General features: G+C 39.3%; 1 protein-coding gene across 1 annotated transcript in view; it reads right to left on the bottom strand.

The window, feature by feature from the left end:
• The window catches only part of FAM102B (family with sequence similarity 102 member B), a 72,653-nt gene that overhangs the window by 30,949 nt on the left and 27,129 nt on the right, over positions 1-14,575 (bottom strand). The window contains exon 2 of the mRNA XM_018045842.1: positions 5,216-5,336. Coding sequence (XP_017901331.1) covers positions 5,216-5,336 — 121 coding nt within the window. The remainder of the gene's footprint in view (positions 1-5,215; positions 5,337-14,575) is intronic.

Below are 14,575 nucleotides of genomic sequence, written 5' to 3'. Positions count from 1 at the left end.
TAAACCAAGATGCATAATGTATTATGTACCATCTTCATCTTTAAAGGGGTGACTCGAAATAAGCAGAGAGCTAATCTACGGTAAACCCTGTTGTTCATGAATATCTGCTACCCCTCCCCTTCTCTGCTCCTTTAGTCATGCCACCAGATGTACCCCATTATGAATTACCAAGTTTTCCTTTATTATAAACATACTGTCATATCTTTAATAGTGCCTTTCTTTAACAAGGCAAAACAAAACTTTGTCTAGATAATCCTAGTCTCTACTAGATAATTCTTTTCTTTGTTCCCTTCTACAGCCAGATTTTCCAAAAGACTTACCAAAAATCGCTGTACCCCACTCTCTCTTCAAAGTAACTCTAATTGGGTTTTTGCTCTCATTTTCCCTCTGCGATGGCTCTCAAGATTACTGATGAACTCCATTTCTATTAAAGCCCAAGGCTTTGGCTTCATCTTCCTTAATTCCAAAACAGCTCTCTGCCTCCTTCCTAATAAGATTTTTTTCTATAAACTTCCAAGGTGCTACAATTGTCTACTTTTCCTCCTACTCCCTGGCTACTTCTCACTCTCCTTTGCAAGACCTACTGCTCTTTGCTTCAACCTCTGTAGAAAGTCTGCTAGCTGCATCCTAAATATCCATTCTTTCCCTCTCCATCATAACAGAATCCTCTATTTTTAGCTGGGCTTTGGCTACCCAAAATAAAGTAACTGACTACATTTTTCACTTTCTTTTTGAACTATAGCAGTGTGACTAAGATCTGGCCAAAAGTATATGAGAAATGATATATACGAATTCTTGCTCCTTTCTTGTACTTGCTAAGCAATTTAATACCACTTCTAAGTGTTTGGTCTAGGGCCTCTTGTTTTCTCTATCTACACTTTCTCACTGACCTATCCCATTCTGGTCTATGGCTTTAAATAAGAATTGTATGCTGACGACTCAAATCTTTAGTCTGAACTTCTCCTCTGAGTTCCATATTAGTATTTTAAATGCCTACATGACATGTCCACTTGATGTCTCATGTGTGCTCAGCCACTTCAGTCAGCTTCGACTCTTTGTGACCCATGGACTATAGCTCGCCAGGCTCCTCCGTCTATCGAACTTTCCCAGCAAGAACACTGGAGTGGGTTGCTATGCCCTCCTCCAGGGGATCTTCCTGACCCAGGGATGAACCCAGGCCTCCTACATTGCAGGCAGGCTCTTTACCTGCTGAGCCATTGCGGAAGTCCCTGATGTCTCATAGACACTTCAAGTTTAACGTGGTCAAAATAGGTCTACTGATCTACTTTGGCCACCTTATGTGAAGAGTTGACTCACTGGAAAAGACTCTGATGCTGGGAGGGATTGGGGGCAGGAGGAGAAGGGGACGACTGAGGATGAGATGGCTGGATGGCATCACGGACTCAATGGATGTGAGTCTGAGTGAACTCCGGGAGTTGGTGATGGACAGGGAGGCCTGGCGTGCTGCGATTCATGGGGTCGCAAAGAGTTGGACACGACTGAGCAACTGAACTGAACTGAATTGATCTCTATCTGCCCCCCCCCAAATTGCTCCAATGGATGTCTTTGCCATTTCAATAAACAGCAGAATCATCTACTCATATGCTCAGGAAAAAGATCTAAGAGTTACTCTCAATTTTGTTTCCCACATTCACCATATCCAATCCATTAGAAGGGGCTACCTCCAAAATACATCCTGAGTCATACCACCTCCACTGTTATAACTCCATGCCAAAACATAAGCATTCCTCATCCAAACTATCCCAATCACTTGAGTGGCTTCTGCAATTCATCCTCCACACAGCATCAAAAGTCATCTTAGAAGATCATGTCTCTCCTTTTTAAAATCCTCAAATTGCTTTCAAATTTCTAACAAATTTATCCCAAATATACAACTGGAGTAAAACCTAAACTCCTATAAAGCCCAACCTGATCCAGTGCCTCCAAATCTCATCACCAAGAACTTCCACTTCCACATGTTCCATGTTCCAGCTAGGCTGGTGGTCTATCTTTAAACATGCCATGGTGGTCTATCTTTATCCTGCATGAGGTTCACAAGACTTTTGAATATGTGGCTCAATATCTTTCATCAGTTTTAGCAGATTCTCAGCCACAATCTCCACAAACTCTCACCTCTCTTTTCAGGGCTCCACTGATATATATATATATATATATATATATATATATAGTGTCAGACCTTTATATTGTTTTCTGTATCTTACACCCTGTTCTGTGTGTCCCACACTTATATTTTCTTTCTTCCTTTATAATTTTTAAAAACTCTTTTATTATGGAAAATTTCAAACATACACAAAAGTGGAAGAAGTAGTATAATAAAACCCCATGAACCCATCAATTAGCTTTAAAAATTATCAACACATGGCCAATTTCATCTTATCTGTATCATTCCTTATCTATCTCTTGTTGTCTCTCCATTTTTTTTTTGTTGGGTTATTTATTTTAAATATAGCAATGTGTACAAGTCAATCCCAAACTCCCTACTGATATTTTCTTTTGTCTTATTTTCCAAAGTGTTCTTCAGTTGTACAAACCTGCTGTTAAATACATTTGTTGAGATTTAGTTTCATTTACTTAGTTTTAAATTTTAGTTACTGTATTTTTCAGTTCTAAAATTCAATTTAAGTTTTAAAATGGTTTCAAATTCTCTTATTTTCCATACTCTTGACTAATTACAATTATTGTATAAAGTTTATTAGATCTTCTCCAAATCTGTATTTTCCTTGGTTTGTTTTTATCATCTTGTTTTCCTTTTGATTTTGGTCATGCAGTCATGTCTTTTCGTATGCTTGGTAACTTTTTGTGCATGGTAACTTGAAGAAATAATTTTAGGCTCAGAGTAATGTTATTCTCCTCCAGAGAAGATACACATTTTTTTTCTGGTGAGTAGAAAGGTTAGGACCTATCACTTTCATTTAAGCAGTGACTAAGCTGATTGGAAGCTGAATGTCAATTTTTGTAAGGGTTGATCTACAGCCACTATACTCATTTTTCTAGGCTGAAACTCTTACAGAGTCCCAACTACTCAGGGTATTTACCAAGGCTCCTTCTGCGAGTGGGCTCTGGACTCCATTTTTGTCCCCTTTGTCCTGTAAAATTGCCAGAATCTCAGCTCAGCTTCCTAGCCTCTCCATCACTGCTTTTGGCTCAGTTCCTTAGCTGCTACTTACAAATTGGCAACTGCTTTGAGGGTTAAACCAAGGCCAAATGTCAGGCTCATCTCTTTATGCTTCCCAGGTCTTTGATTCGAAACCTCTTAAATCCTTGCTGAAGGCAGCTTCTAATGCCTTCAAGCAGCTATTTTTAATTTTTTGTATAGTTTTTCGGAAAAGTTCACCCTTCTCAGAGGGAAGGTTGGCCTGTAACAAGCTAGTCCATTAATCTTCGAAGCATAAATCCCCAAGTTTATTATAATTTTAGGGTCTGTTATGGATTTAACTGTGCTCACCCAAAAGAAATACTGAAATCTTAATATGCAGAACCTCAGAATATGACCCTATTTGAAAACGGAGGAGGCTTTACACAGATAATCAATATGACTGATGTCCTAATAAAAACAGGAAATTTGAACACAGACACGCACAGCAGGTGGATGATACAAAGACTCAAAGGGAGAAGACAGCCATGCAGCTGCAGTGATACAGCTCCAAGTCAAGGAAAGCCTCAGACTAAGAAACTAAGAGAAAGGCATGGAACAGTATCTCTCTTCTTGCCTTCAGAGAGAGCATGGCCCTGTTGACACCTTGATTTTGGACTTCTGGCCTCCAGAACTGTGAGACAGTAAACTGTTTCAATCCACTCAGTTTGTGATACTTTGTTATAGCAGCCCTCACATTCTAACAAAGGGGCTTTTTACTTTCAGGGCTTCCCTGGGGGCTCAGACGGTAAAGAATCTGCCTGCAATGAGGGAGGGTACAGGTTCAATCCCTGGATTGGGAAGATCCCCTGGAAAAGGGAATGGATACCCACTCCAGTATTCTTGCCTAGAGAATTTCACAGACAGAGAAGCCTGGCGGGCTGCAGTCTATGGGGTCGCAAAGAGCTGGACATGACTGAGTTACTAACAAACAACCTGTGACAGTTAATTTTATGTGTCAACTAGACTGGGTCATGGGGTGCCCAGATATTTGGTTAAACATTATATCTTAAACTATGTTTTGCAATGCAGATAGTATTTATACAGTTGGCTTTACTAATTTTTCTTTATCGGTTCTCACTTTTACATAATAATTAGATAGAATAAGGTATAGTACGTTCAGTAAGTACTTCCATATACCAAGCATGGTAAGAGAATACTAGTGGTTCACCAGTATCTGTTCTTTCCTTCTTTAATTCTGGAATCTGACAGTCACTCAGCTAGAGACTACATTCATAGCTTTTCTTCTAGTTCGGTGTGATCATGTAACTAAGTTCTAACCAGTATGAGCACTTTTGAGTCATGCCCTAAAAAGGAATGCATTTGTTCTCACGTTGCTTCTCCTTCTTTCTCACTGGTGGAGAGATAACAAGACTAGAGCAACTTCCTTGGATCTAAATATGGGCATCATACAGTGAAGATGGCACAGCCGCTCTGCCAGCCCTGGGTTCCTTGGCTATTACCTGAGAGAGACATACACTTCTATTTTAAGTTTACAATGTATTATACTGAAACAATCTGAGATGACAATTTTTATAGATTATTGGTAATATGCTTCAACTTAGTAAGTAGAAAGGAAATTTAAAAAAAAACATGGGTTTAAAATCAGAAAGATTTGTGCTTGAGTTCCTAATTTATCATTTATTAGCAAAGTGAGTCTGTGCAAGGCTCTTTGAGCCTTGGTTTTCCTGAAAATGGAAAAGATAACACATTTTCAGGGCTATTATGAGACACAAAATATGTAAAGTCCCTAAAAAACAGTGCCTAATAAAGAAGAGAAACAATGAATGGCAGGGTAAAGACCTATTGTGGCCCCTAAACTAATAGAAATAAGATTAGTAATTATATGCATAGTGATAATGAGATGAAGGTTCTTGATGATATTTTATTTCTTCAGATTCCTCATCATATTTATCATAGCAATTTAAATTATGCTGCAGGTATGAAGTGAAGTTACATATAACAGTTCTAAAAGCAAAGCAGAGCTAACTAAAGTGAGTCAGTGACTATGGAACTAACCACAGTTTCTGAGAGGAGAGAAGGAACAGGCTGTTTCTATACCTTCCTCACAGAGACTCTGTAGATACAAGGGTCCAGGACACCCGTGGTGGCACTAGCGCTCATTTTGCACATAAATGAGAACTTCTTCCTCCAGTGAACACAGTTGGCTTGCACCACCTCCCTGAGGGGGGGGAAAAAAAGAACCAGTTAATTAACTATGATAGTACTAATGACATGTTAAAACACACACACACACTATTTCATGCAAGTCCATAATGTAAATATGTGGTAACAGTGAAAAATGAAGAAAACAAATTCCTAATCATGTCATCTGAAAATCTTCAAAAAGTTTTAATTATACACAGGCAGCTGAAAAATAGTGAACTTACTTATCAATTCAATCAATATAGAATGATGCTTCACCATTCATTCAACACACAATATACATTTGTTTATATTAGATGTGATGAGTATATGCTAGGTGATTAAAATATGAAGATCAGAATAATTGTTTTTTTAACCTGATTGGGCTTAGAGTTTAGTTAGTGTAAAAGATAGAAATATAAAAATACTTATTCTAAAACAACTACTGTCACAGCTTTACTTCTATTCCAGTCACAAGAGCAACAGCAGCTACCATTTATGGACAGTTCACCACATGTCATTTAATCTCACAACAACCCCAGGGGTAACAACCTCGGCAGCTGGCACTATCCTCACATTATAGGTAAGGAAGTGAAGAAGAACTAAAGAGCCTCTTGATGAAAGTCAAAGAGGAGAGTGAAAAAGCTGGCTTAAAACTCAACATTCAGAAAACTAAGATCATGGTATCTGGTCCCATCACTTTGTGGCAAATAGGTGAGGAAACAGTGGAAACACTGACAGACTTTATTTTGGGGGGGCACCAAAATCACTGTAGATGGTGACTGCAACCATGAAATTAAAAGATGCTTGCTCCTTGAAAGAAAAGCTATGACCAACCTAGACAGCTTATTAAAAAACAGAGACATTACTTTGCCAACAAAGGTCCGTCTAGTCAAAGCTATGGTTTTTCCAGTGGTCATGCATGGATGTGAGAGTTGGACTATAAAGAAAGCTGAGTGCTGAAGAATTGATGCTTTTGAACTGGGGTGTTGGAGAAGACTCTTGAGAGTCCCCTTGACTGCAAGGAGATCCAACCAGTCCATCCTAAAGGAAATCAGTCCTGAATATTCTTTGGAAGGACTGATGCTGAAGCTGAAGCTCCAATACTTTGGCCACCTGATGCAAAGAACTGACTCACTGTTAAAGACCTTGATGCTGGGAAAGATTGAAGGCAGGAGGAGAAGGGGACGACAGAGGATGAGATGGTTGGATGGCATCACTGACTCAATAGATATGAGTTTGGGTAAGCTCTGGGAGTTGGTGATGACAGGGAAGCCTGGTGTGCTGCAGTCCACGGGGCTGCAAAGAGTCGGACACGACTGAGTGACTGAACTGAAATGTGCATAAGGAGAGATGTTAACTCCAGGTCATTTAGGTAGGAAGCAGCATCACTAGCATTCAAACCAGGCTCATTTAACTCGAAAGTCCATGTGCCCATTTTTTTCAACAACTCTGCCCTTTCAAGTTTCCAGGTCTCTCTGTACATGCTGTTCCCTCTACCATTCTCTTAGAAAGGAAAGATAATTAATCTTCTAACTTCAGAAGAAAAGAAAGACAGTGGGAAAAAACAGAGCTGGAGAAAGCAGAAAGGAAAGGCAAGAGAGCTCAGGTTAAATTATTTTCTTAGGAAAATAATAATGAGGTGACTTCTATAGGATGATAGTAGCTGATGGGTGACTTGTTAGGCTGAGGATGGTAAATGTGACAGGGAGTCAACTTGTAGTTGCCTTAGTGAATAAAATGAATTTGTACTGGGACCAATTGATTTGGTTTTATAGATTTCTCTATCAATGCACAGACATCCAAAAACAAGAAGTGCAAAAACAAATATAATTTAAAAGCCAACTATGTGTTTGTGTGTGGTATGTGCATGTTATATTTAAACAGAGATGAGGGGGTGTATTTTATCATAGGTTTAACTGTAGGAACTTTAGCTTTTTTTTTTTCCCATTAGGAAGCTTTAGCTGATTTAAGAAATTATGAAGAGAATGCATGTGTTCTTAGGGGAATTTCCCTAGAAATCCAGCAGGTGTGCAATTTATCGGTACAAATTTATCTACATACAGCACAGGCAGAATGAGAGCTGCTTGGCAAAGGATAGGTCTGAAGGTATTTGTCAGGCAACCTGAGGCATCCCCAGTAAGATGAGAAGTAGCTAACCCATATACTCAAAAATAAGTGAATTTGAAAAACAGTGAATAATGAGAATAACATGCTTTCCTCTAACCATCTCTTAGCCTAAAGACTTGATCAAGGCATCAGCCATGGTCTCTGGAGCTTCCCCCTTAAGGTATGCAGATAAACAAGTCCCAGTACTCCTGGACTCTTCAGGAATATTTTGAGCTTGAAGGCTTGGTAGTTCCTATCATTGAGACCACTGATAAATGATCAAGAACCAGAAATAACATTAAAAAAACACCTGTTACTTTACTCTTCTGATAAAATTAAATAAAAACTTCTGGTCAAGGATGGCAGTATGGGTACCTGTATTAGCTTCAGCTCTCTCCCCAAAACTTTCTAAATTAAAACAAAAAATTTTTAAGTCACCATCATACAAGGACAAAGAAAACCAGACAGGAGACAAGGAAAAAAAAAAAAAAAGGCAGTGACAGAGAAGTGATCACTGATTAAGCAAATCAAGAACCTGAACTAACTAACATTGAAGCAAGAAAAGCTGTAATCTATCATTGAACCACTGAATAAAGATCAAGAACAAAATAACATAAAAATACAAAGTTACTACTCTCGATAAAATTAGAACTAAAAACTTACTGGTCAAGGATGGCAGTATGGTACCTGTATTAGCTTCAGCTCTCTCCCAAAACTTTCTAAATTAAAACAAAAATAAGCACATATAAAGACAAAGAAAACAAAGAACAAGAAAAAAAAAAAAAAAAGCAGTGACAGAGAAGTGATCACTGATTAAGCAAATCAAAGAACGCTGAACCTTAAGCTGGTAACATTGAAAGCCAAGAACAAGAATTTAAAATTGATCTTGAAGTAGAATGAAGGACAAAAGGCAGAGTCAATGAGCACCCTCCACATGCACAAAGCTTTTACTCAACTTTTAGTGCTCGAAGTTAAATATGAACAGATACTTAAGGAAAGTCCCTTAATATGAAAGACAGATCAAAAAATAGCAAAGGAAAAAAAAAACCCAAAACAAAAAACAACTTGAACAAAACAAAGTCTACACTGGAAGAAGAAAAGAATATCAGAGAGAAAGAAAGTACATCTACCATACAGGAATAGCATGCGGTTTTTAAAAAAGGAACATACAGGAAACTAACATGGTAACAGATAGGATCACCCAGAGGAAATCAGTAAACTCCTAGAAGCACACAAATTACCAAAACAATCAAGAAGAAAACTTGAAAAAACCAATACAAAATCAGATTGAGTCAGGCAATCAGTAGTCAAAAACCTCCCAACAACAACCAAAAAGCCCAGGACCAGCCAGCTTCAGGGGTGAATTCTACTAAATATTCAAATAATAATACAAATCTTTCTTAAACTTTTCCCCTCAAAAAAACAAAAAAGAAGGAACACTTTGAAACTTATGTTATAAGCAGCATCATCCTGATACCAAAGCCAGATAGAACCACCACAAGAAAATGCAATTATGGACCAATATCTCTGATAAAGATAGATATAAAAATTCTCAATAAAAATACTGGCAAACTGAATTTAACAACATATTAAAAGGATCAACGCATACAAAATCAACATGATATATATATACCACAGTAACAGAATCAAAGATTAAAAACCATGATCATCTCAGTTTAGTTCAGTTCAGTCACTCAGTTGTGTCTTGACTCTTTTTTGACCCCATGGACTGCAGCAAGCCAGGCTTCCCTGTCCATCACCAACTCCCAGAGATTACTCAAACTCATGTCCATCACGTCGGTGATGCCATCCAACCATCTCATCCTCTGTTATCCCCTTTTCCTCCTGCCTTCAATCTTTCCCAGCATCAGGGTCTTTTCCAATGAGTCAGCTCTTCGCATCAGGTGGCCAAAGTATTGGAGCTTCAGCTTCAGCACCAGTCCTTCCAATGAATATTCAGGACTGATTTCCTTTAGGATGGATTGGTTGGATTTCCTGGCAGTCCAAGGGACCCTCAAGAGTCTTCTCCAACACCACAGCTCAAAAGCATCAATTCTTTGGTGCTCAGCCTTCTTCACAGTCCAACTCTCACATCCATACATGACCACAGGAAAAACCATAGTTTTGACTAGATGGACCTTTGTTGGTCAAGTAATGTCTCTGCTTTTTAATAAGCTGTCTAGGTTGGTCATAGCTTTTCTTTCAAGGAGCAAGCATCTTTTAATTTCATGTCTGCAGTCACCATCTGCAGTGATTTTGGTGCCCCCCCACAAAATAAAGTCTGTCAGTGTTTCCACTGTTTCCCCATCTATTTCCCATGAACTGATGGGACCAGATGCCATGATCTTTGTTTTCTGAATGTTGAGCTTTAAGCCAACTTTTTCACTCTCCTCTTTCACTTTTATCAAGAGGCTCTTTAGTTCTTCTTCGCTTTCTGCCATAAGGATGGTGTCATCTGCATATCTGAGGTTACTGATATCTCTCCTGGCAATCTTGATTCCAGTTTGTGCTTCATCCAGCCCAGCATTTCTCATGATGTACTCTGCATATAAGTTAAATAAGCAGGGAAACAGTATATAGCCTTGACGTACTCCTTTCCCAATTTGGAACCAGTCTCTTGTTCCATGTCCAGTTCTAACTGTTGCTTCTTGACCTGCATACAGATTTCGCAGGAGGCAAGCCAGGTGGTCTGGTATTTTCATCTCTTGAAGAATTTTTCAGTTTGTTGTGATCCACACAGTCAAAGGCTTTGGCATAGTCAATAAAGTAGAAGTAGGTGCTTTTCTGGAACTCTCTTGCTTTTTCGATGATCCAACAGATGTTGGCAATTTGATCTCTGATTCCTCTGCCTTTTCTAAATCCAGCTTGAACATCTGAAAGTTCACAGTTCATGTATTGCTGAAGCCTGGCTTGGAGAATTTTGGGCATTACTTTGCTAGCATAGGAGATGAGTGCAATTGTGCAGTAGTTTGAACATTCTTTGGCATTGCCTTTCTTTGGGATTGGAATGAAATGGTTATCTCAATAGATGTAGACAAAAGTATTTCACAAAATCCAACATCCATTCATGATAAAGACTCTTTTAACAAAATAGGTAGACCAGAAACTTACCTGAATACAGTAAGGACCATATATGAAAAGCCTATAGCTAATAGCATAATCGATGGGGAAAAACAGGAAATGTTTCCTGTAAGTACAAGGCAAGAATGTTAACTTTCTAGGGCTTAAGACACTACCCAGACACATGAATATAACCTCCCAAGTGGCAGACTGACATATGAACTAGGACTCTGGGTCAGGTTCTCATGTGAGAGTAAGAAAGTCTAATAATGAGCCAAGAGACCAGGATGGGATGAAATGGGCTATGAAAAGTATACTCACCTATTAATTAACTCACAACAAGGCACAACAAAGAATCCTTATTGGAGGAGAAATCCAAAAACGAAGGCAGAGTAAGAACCTCGTATAATACTCTGCACAATATACTGCCGACCACAGTAAACACTCAATAAACGTTTGTGGACTAAACACATAAATGTCCTTCATGGGCCACAAACAAACAGTCTCAATTACCAATTCCTGTCTATATTACTTCACAGCTATTCCTAAATCAATCTCTTTCCTGTGTCTAGTCCTGCTACCCTAATTTTGTCCCTCAACAATTCTTCGCTGAAATATGGCAACATTTTCCTAAATGGCCCCCACTCAAATCTACCTTCCTCATGTTACCACAGGAGAAGGCACTGGCGACCCACTCCAGTACTCTTGCCTGGAAAATCCCATGGGCGGAGGAGCCTGGCGGGCTGTAGTCCATGGGGTCGCTAAGAGTCAACACGACTGAGCGACTTCACTTTCACTTTTCACTTTCATGCATTGGAGAAGGAAATGGCAACCCACGCCAGTGTCCCTGCCTGGAGAATCCCAGGGACGGGGGAGCCTAGTGGGCTGCAGTCCGTGGGGTCGCTAAGAGTCCCACACGACTGAGCGAGTTCACTTTCCCTTTTCCTTTTCATGCATTGGAGAAGGAAATGGCAACCCACTCCAGTGTTCTTGCCTGGAGAATCCCAGGGACGGGGGAGCCTGGTGGGCTGCCAGCTATGAGGTTGCAGAGAGTCGGACACGACTGAAGCGACTTAGCAGCAGCAGCAGCATGTTACCACAGAGCTCCTCCTAAAATACAGAAGGTGACACCCTTCCTCTGTTTAAACTCTGTCACTCTTTCCCCATTTCAGATTCGGCCCTACCTCCTTAACATGGCATCTCCATGATGAGACCCCTTAGGCTTATCGCTTTTGATCTCATACTGATTGTCATTCCCCACTTCCTTCACACTATTTTTCATTTGTATGCCTTTGTTCATGATGTTTTCTTTACCTAGTCCACCATCTACTCCCTTTCAACTACCACATTCCCCAGTTTAATTCTAACTCACTTAGACTAGTCATTATCCCCTCTAGGAATCTTTCCCCAACTCAGCCTCCAGGTGAAAGCCTGGCGTCCTGGCTGACCTGGCCTGCCTCGGTCCCCTGAATACCTCAGCGTCCACCATTCTCTCCTGGGGCACTGCCACTCCATGCTCCAGGGTGGCAGAAACTGGCTGAGTTGGCCTCCTCCATCATTCCATTCAGTCCTCATCCCCCAGGATGTGGTCCTAATTTCCTTTATCCTTGCTTTGTTTCTGGCAGATTCTCCAACAATTAATCTATATTTGAAAGGAGTCAATATTATAAATGAATTTTTTAAATTTATAAGCCTAAGGTACCCCTGACTATGCTCTTTCTTAATAAGATTTCAAATAGAATATATTAATTTAAATAATCTTTTAGAGTTTATACTATACTACCAAAACAATAGCCTTGGAGTTTCAAACAATTTCTCCAAACAAAAAAATTTTTGTGTGCCTTCAACAATTATTCAATTTTTTGTGTGTGATAATCTTTAATGAACACACACACAGCTGTCAGAAAATGGTCCAGACCACACAAACAAAAAAAAGTAGCCAAGTTAGTAGTGACAGTTTGTTATACTGATGAGTTACCATGGAAACAAACTCAGACTACTTGACAACTGAGACAAAAGTCACATTAGTCAACGCTTTCCGTTATGTGACTCATTAATTTCCTATGAGTCTTATATAGTTGCTTAACCATTTTCAAGAAACAAAGCAACAGAATATGATTTGTGTTGATACTGTGGAAAACCAAGTATTTGTAAGATAAAATGATAAAGCTGCTGATTGTGAAATATGTAAACAGGGGACTTACTTAACGGAAGATAAACGTTGCTATGGCCATTGTTTATGCTTCAAAAGAGTCAAAGAAAATCTAAAAAGTCTTAAACAAATACAAATAATATAAAATGAAATGAACATTATGGATCCATTTTTTATGACTACTTAGAACTGCATTACTTAATATTCTAAGAATTACTTGCACACGTGTACTCTAGGCACATACTAAAATTATGCCATATTTTGGTACCTCAAAGCATTTTTGACTTGTTAAAAACAGTAGTAAAAAACAGTCATGAAGAATGCAAGCTTTCTGCCAGACAGCATTACTGCATGGATGTTAAGGGCTTATCTCCAGAGCCAGTCAGACTGGGTTCAAATCCTATGCGTTCTTCTTGCCAGATATTACCCTGACACAGTCCTTAAACTCTGCATTTCCATTTCCTCCTTTATGAAACAGAAATGGTAACAGTAGTTATACCTCATGGAAATTTTGGGAAACCAAGTGAATTATTACACTTAGTATTTGGAACAATGCCTGATTTATAATGGACCTCAATAATAGACGGTAGAAATTGTTACTATCAAGGATATAAGTGGTTCAAGTCCACTTACATTTGCCTTCCAGAGAGAAAGAAATAATGGTTAAAATTTATAGAGAATTTTCTTCAACAGTAATGGAGATTTCTATTTTATAAAAGATACAGATTCCTGAAAAAATGAACCAAGGTCAAAACAGCATTTTGAGACTCCAAGGATAAATTAGGTCTATAAAGCTGTGACTTTAACATACAACACTAAGGATCAGTGAATGTCTCTTACCCCACAAGTACTTTTGAGGAGCTGAGGAGCTGAGTATACTGTACTATCATTCAGTGGAAAAAACTGAACACAAGATTTTTTTCATTCATTCATTCACTCAATTACACATTCATTCATTCTGCTAGTAATGTCAGTGAGGGAAATGACAATCCAGATTTGGACATCTTGAGGCTGAGGAGCCTGAGAGTCCCTGTGATCACATAACTTAGTAGAAATATATATTTGTTCAGATAACCAAAATATATTTCTCATATACAGTTGGTCTTCATCAACTGTTCCTGGCTCGCAGCTCCCCAAACCCTTGTAATTTCCTAATTGTTGATAATAAAGATGTCTTTTGTTATGTGAATGAAGTGACTTTTAGATCTCGCCCTAGGGTGGGGGCTGGTAGCCAGGAGAACCAACCATGAGAATAGAGGATTGGAACTTTCAGTCCTACCCCATGATTTCTGTGGAGGGGAGAGAGGCTTTAAGGTTGAATCAACAGCCACAGACCAGTGATGTAGACAATCTGGACTAAACAACGAAGGCTTCGTAAAAACCCAAAAGCATGGTTTTTTGGTCCTTTTTCAAAGAGCTTCTACATCAGGGAACCGGAACACTTCCATGTGCCACCATGCTAGAGTCTGGAACTCTGTGGAGCACTGATGCAGAAGACACAGGAGAAGTCTGCTGCTGCTGCTGAGTCGCTTCAGTCCTGTCCGATGAGTGACCCCATGGGGTGCAGCCAATCAGGCTCCTCCATCCATGCGATTTTCCAGGCAAGTGTACTGGAGTGGGTTGCCATTGCCTTTTCCGAGGAGAAAGGGGGACAGGCAAAGGAGACTCCAGTGTCAACAGAGAGAAACAAAGGAGATCGTGTTGTTACCAAAAGATTTTTAAGAAGGAAGAGTTCAACAAAATCAAATGTGGCAGAGAGGTCAGGTAAGATGAAAAAGCAGCAACAATGAAGTCACTGATAATACTGTGCAGTTCAGTAAAAAGGTGCAGGTGAAGGCAGATGACTATGGGAAGTAGATACAGGGAACACAGACAATTGATTTCAAATATTTTAGCAATACAGTGGAAAAAATTGGGGTGGCAGCCCATATGGCGTAGAACAAGGATTTCATTTT

This window comes from Capra hircus, chromosome 3 (assembly GCF_001704415.2).
Source record: "Capra hircus breed San Clemente chromosome 3, ASM170441v1, whole genome shotgun sequence".
In the NCBI taxonomy this organism is placed as follows: Eukaryota; Metazoa; Chordata; class Mammalia; order Artiodactyla; family Bovidae; genus Capra; species Capra hircus.
Note: the sequence above shows the minus strand (reverse complement) of the source record. Positions and strands in the feature narration are given on the sequence as shown.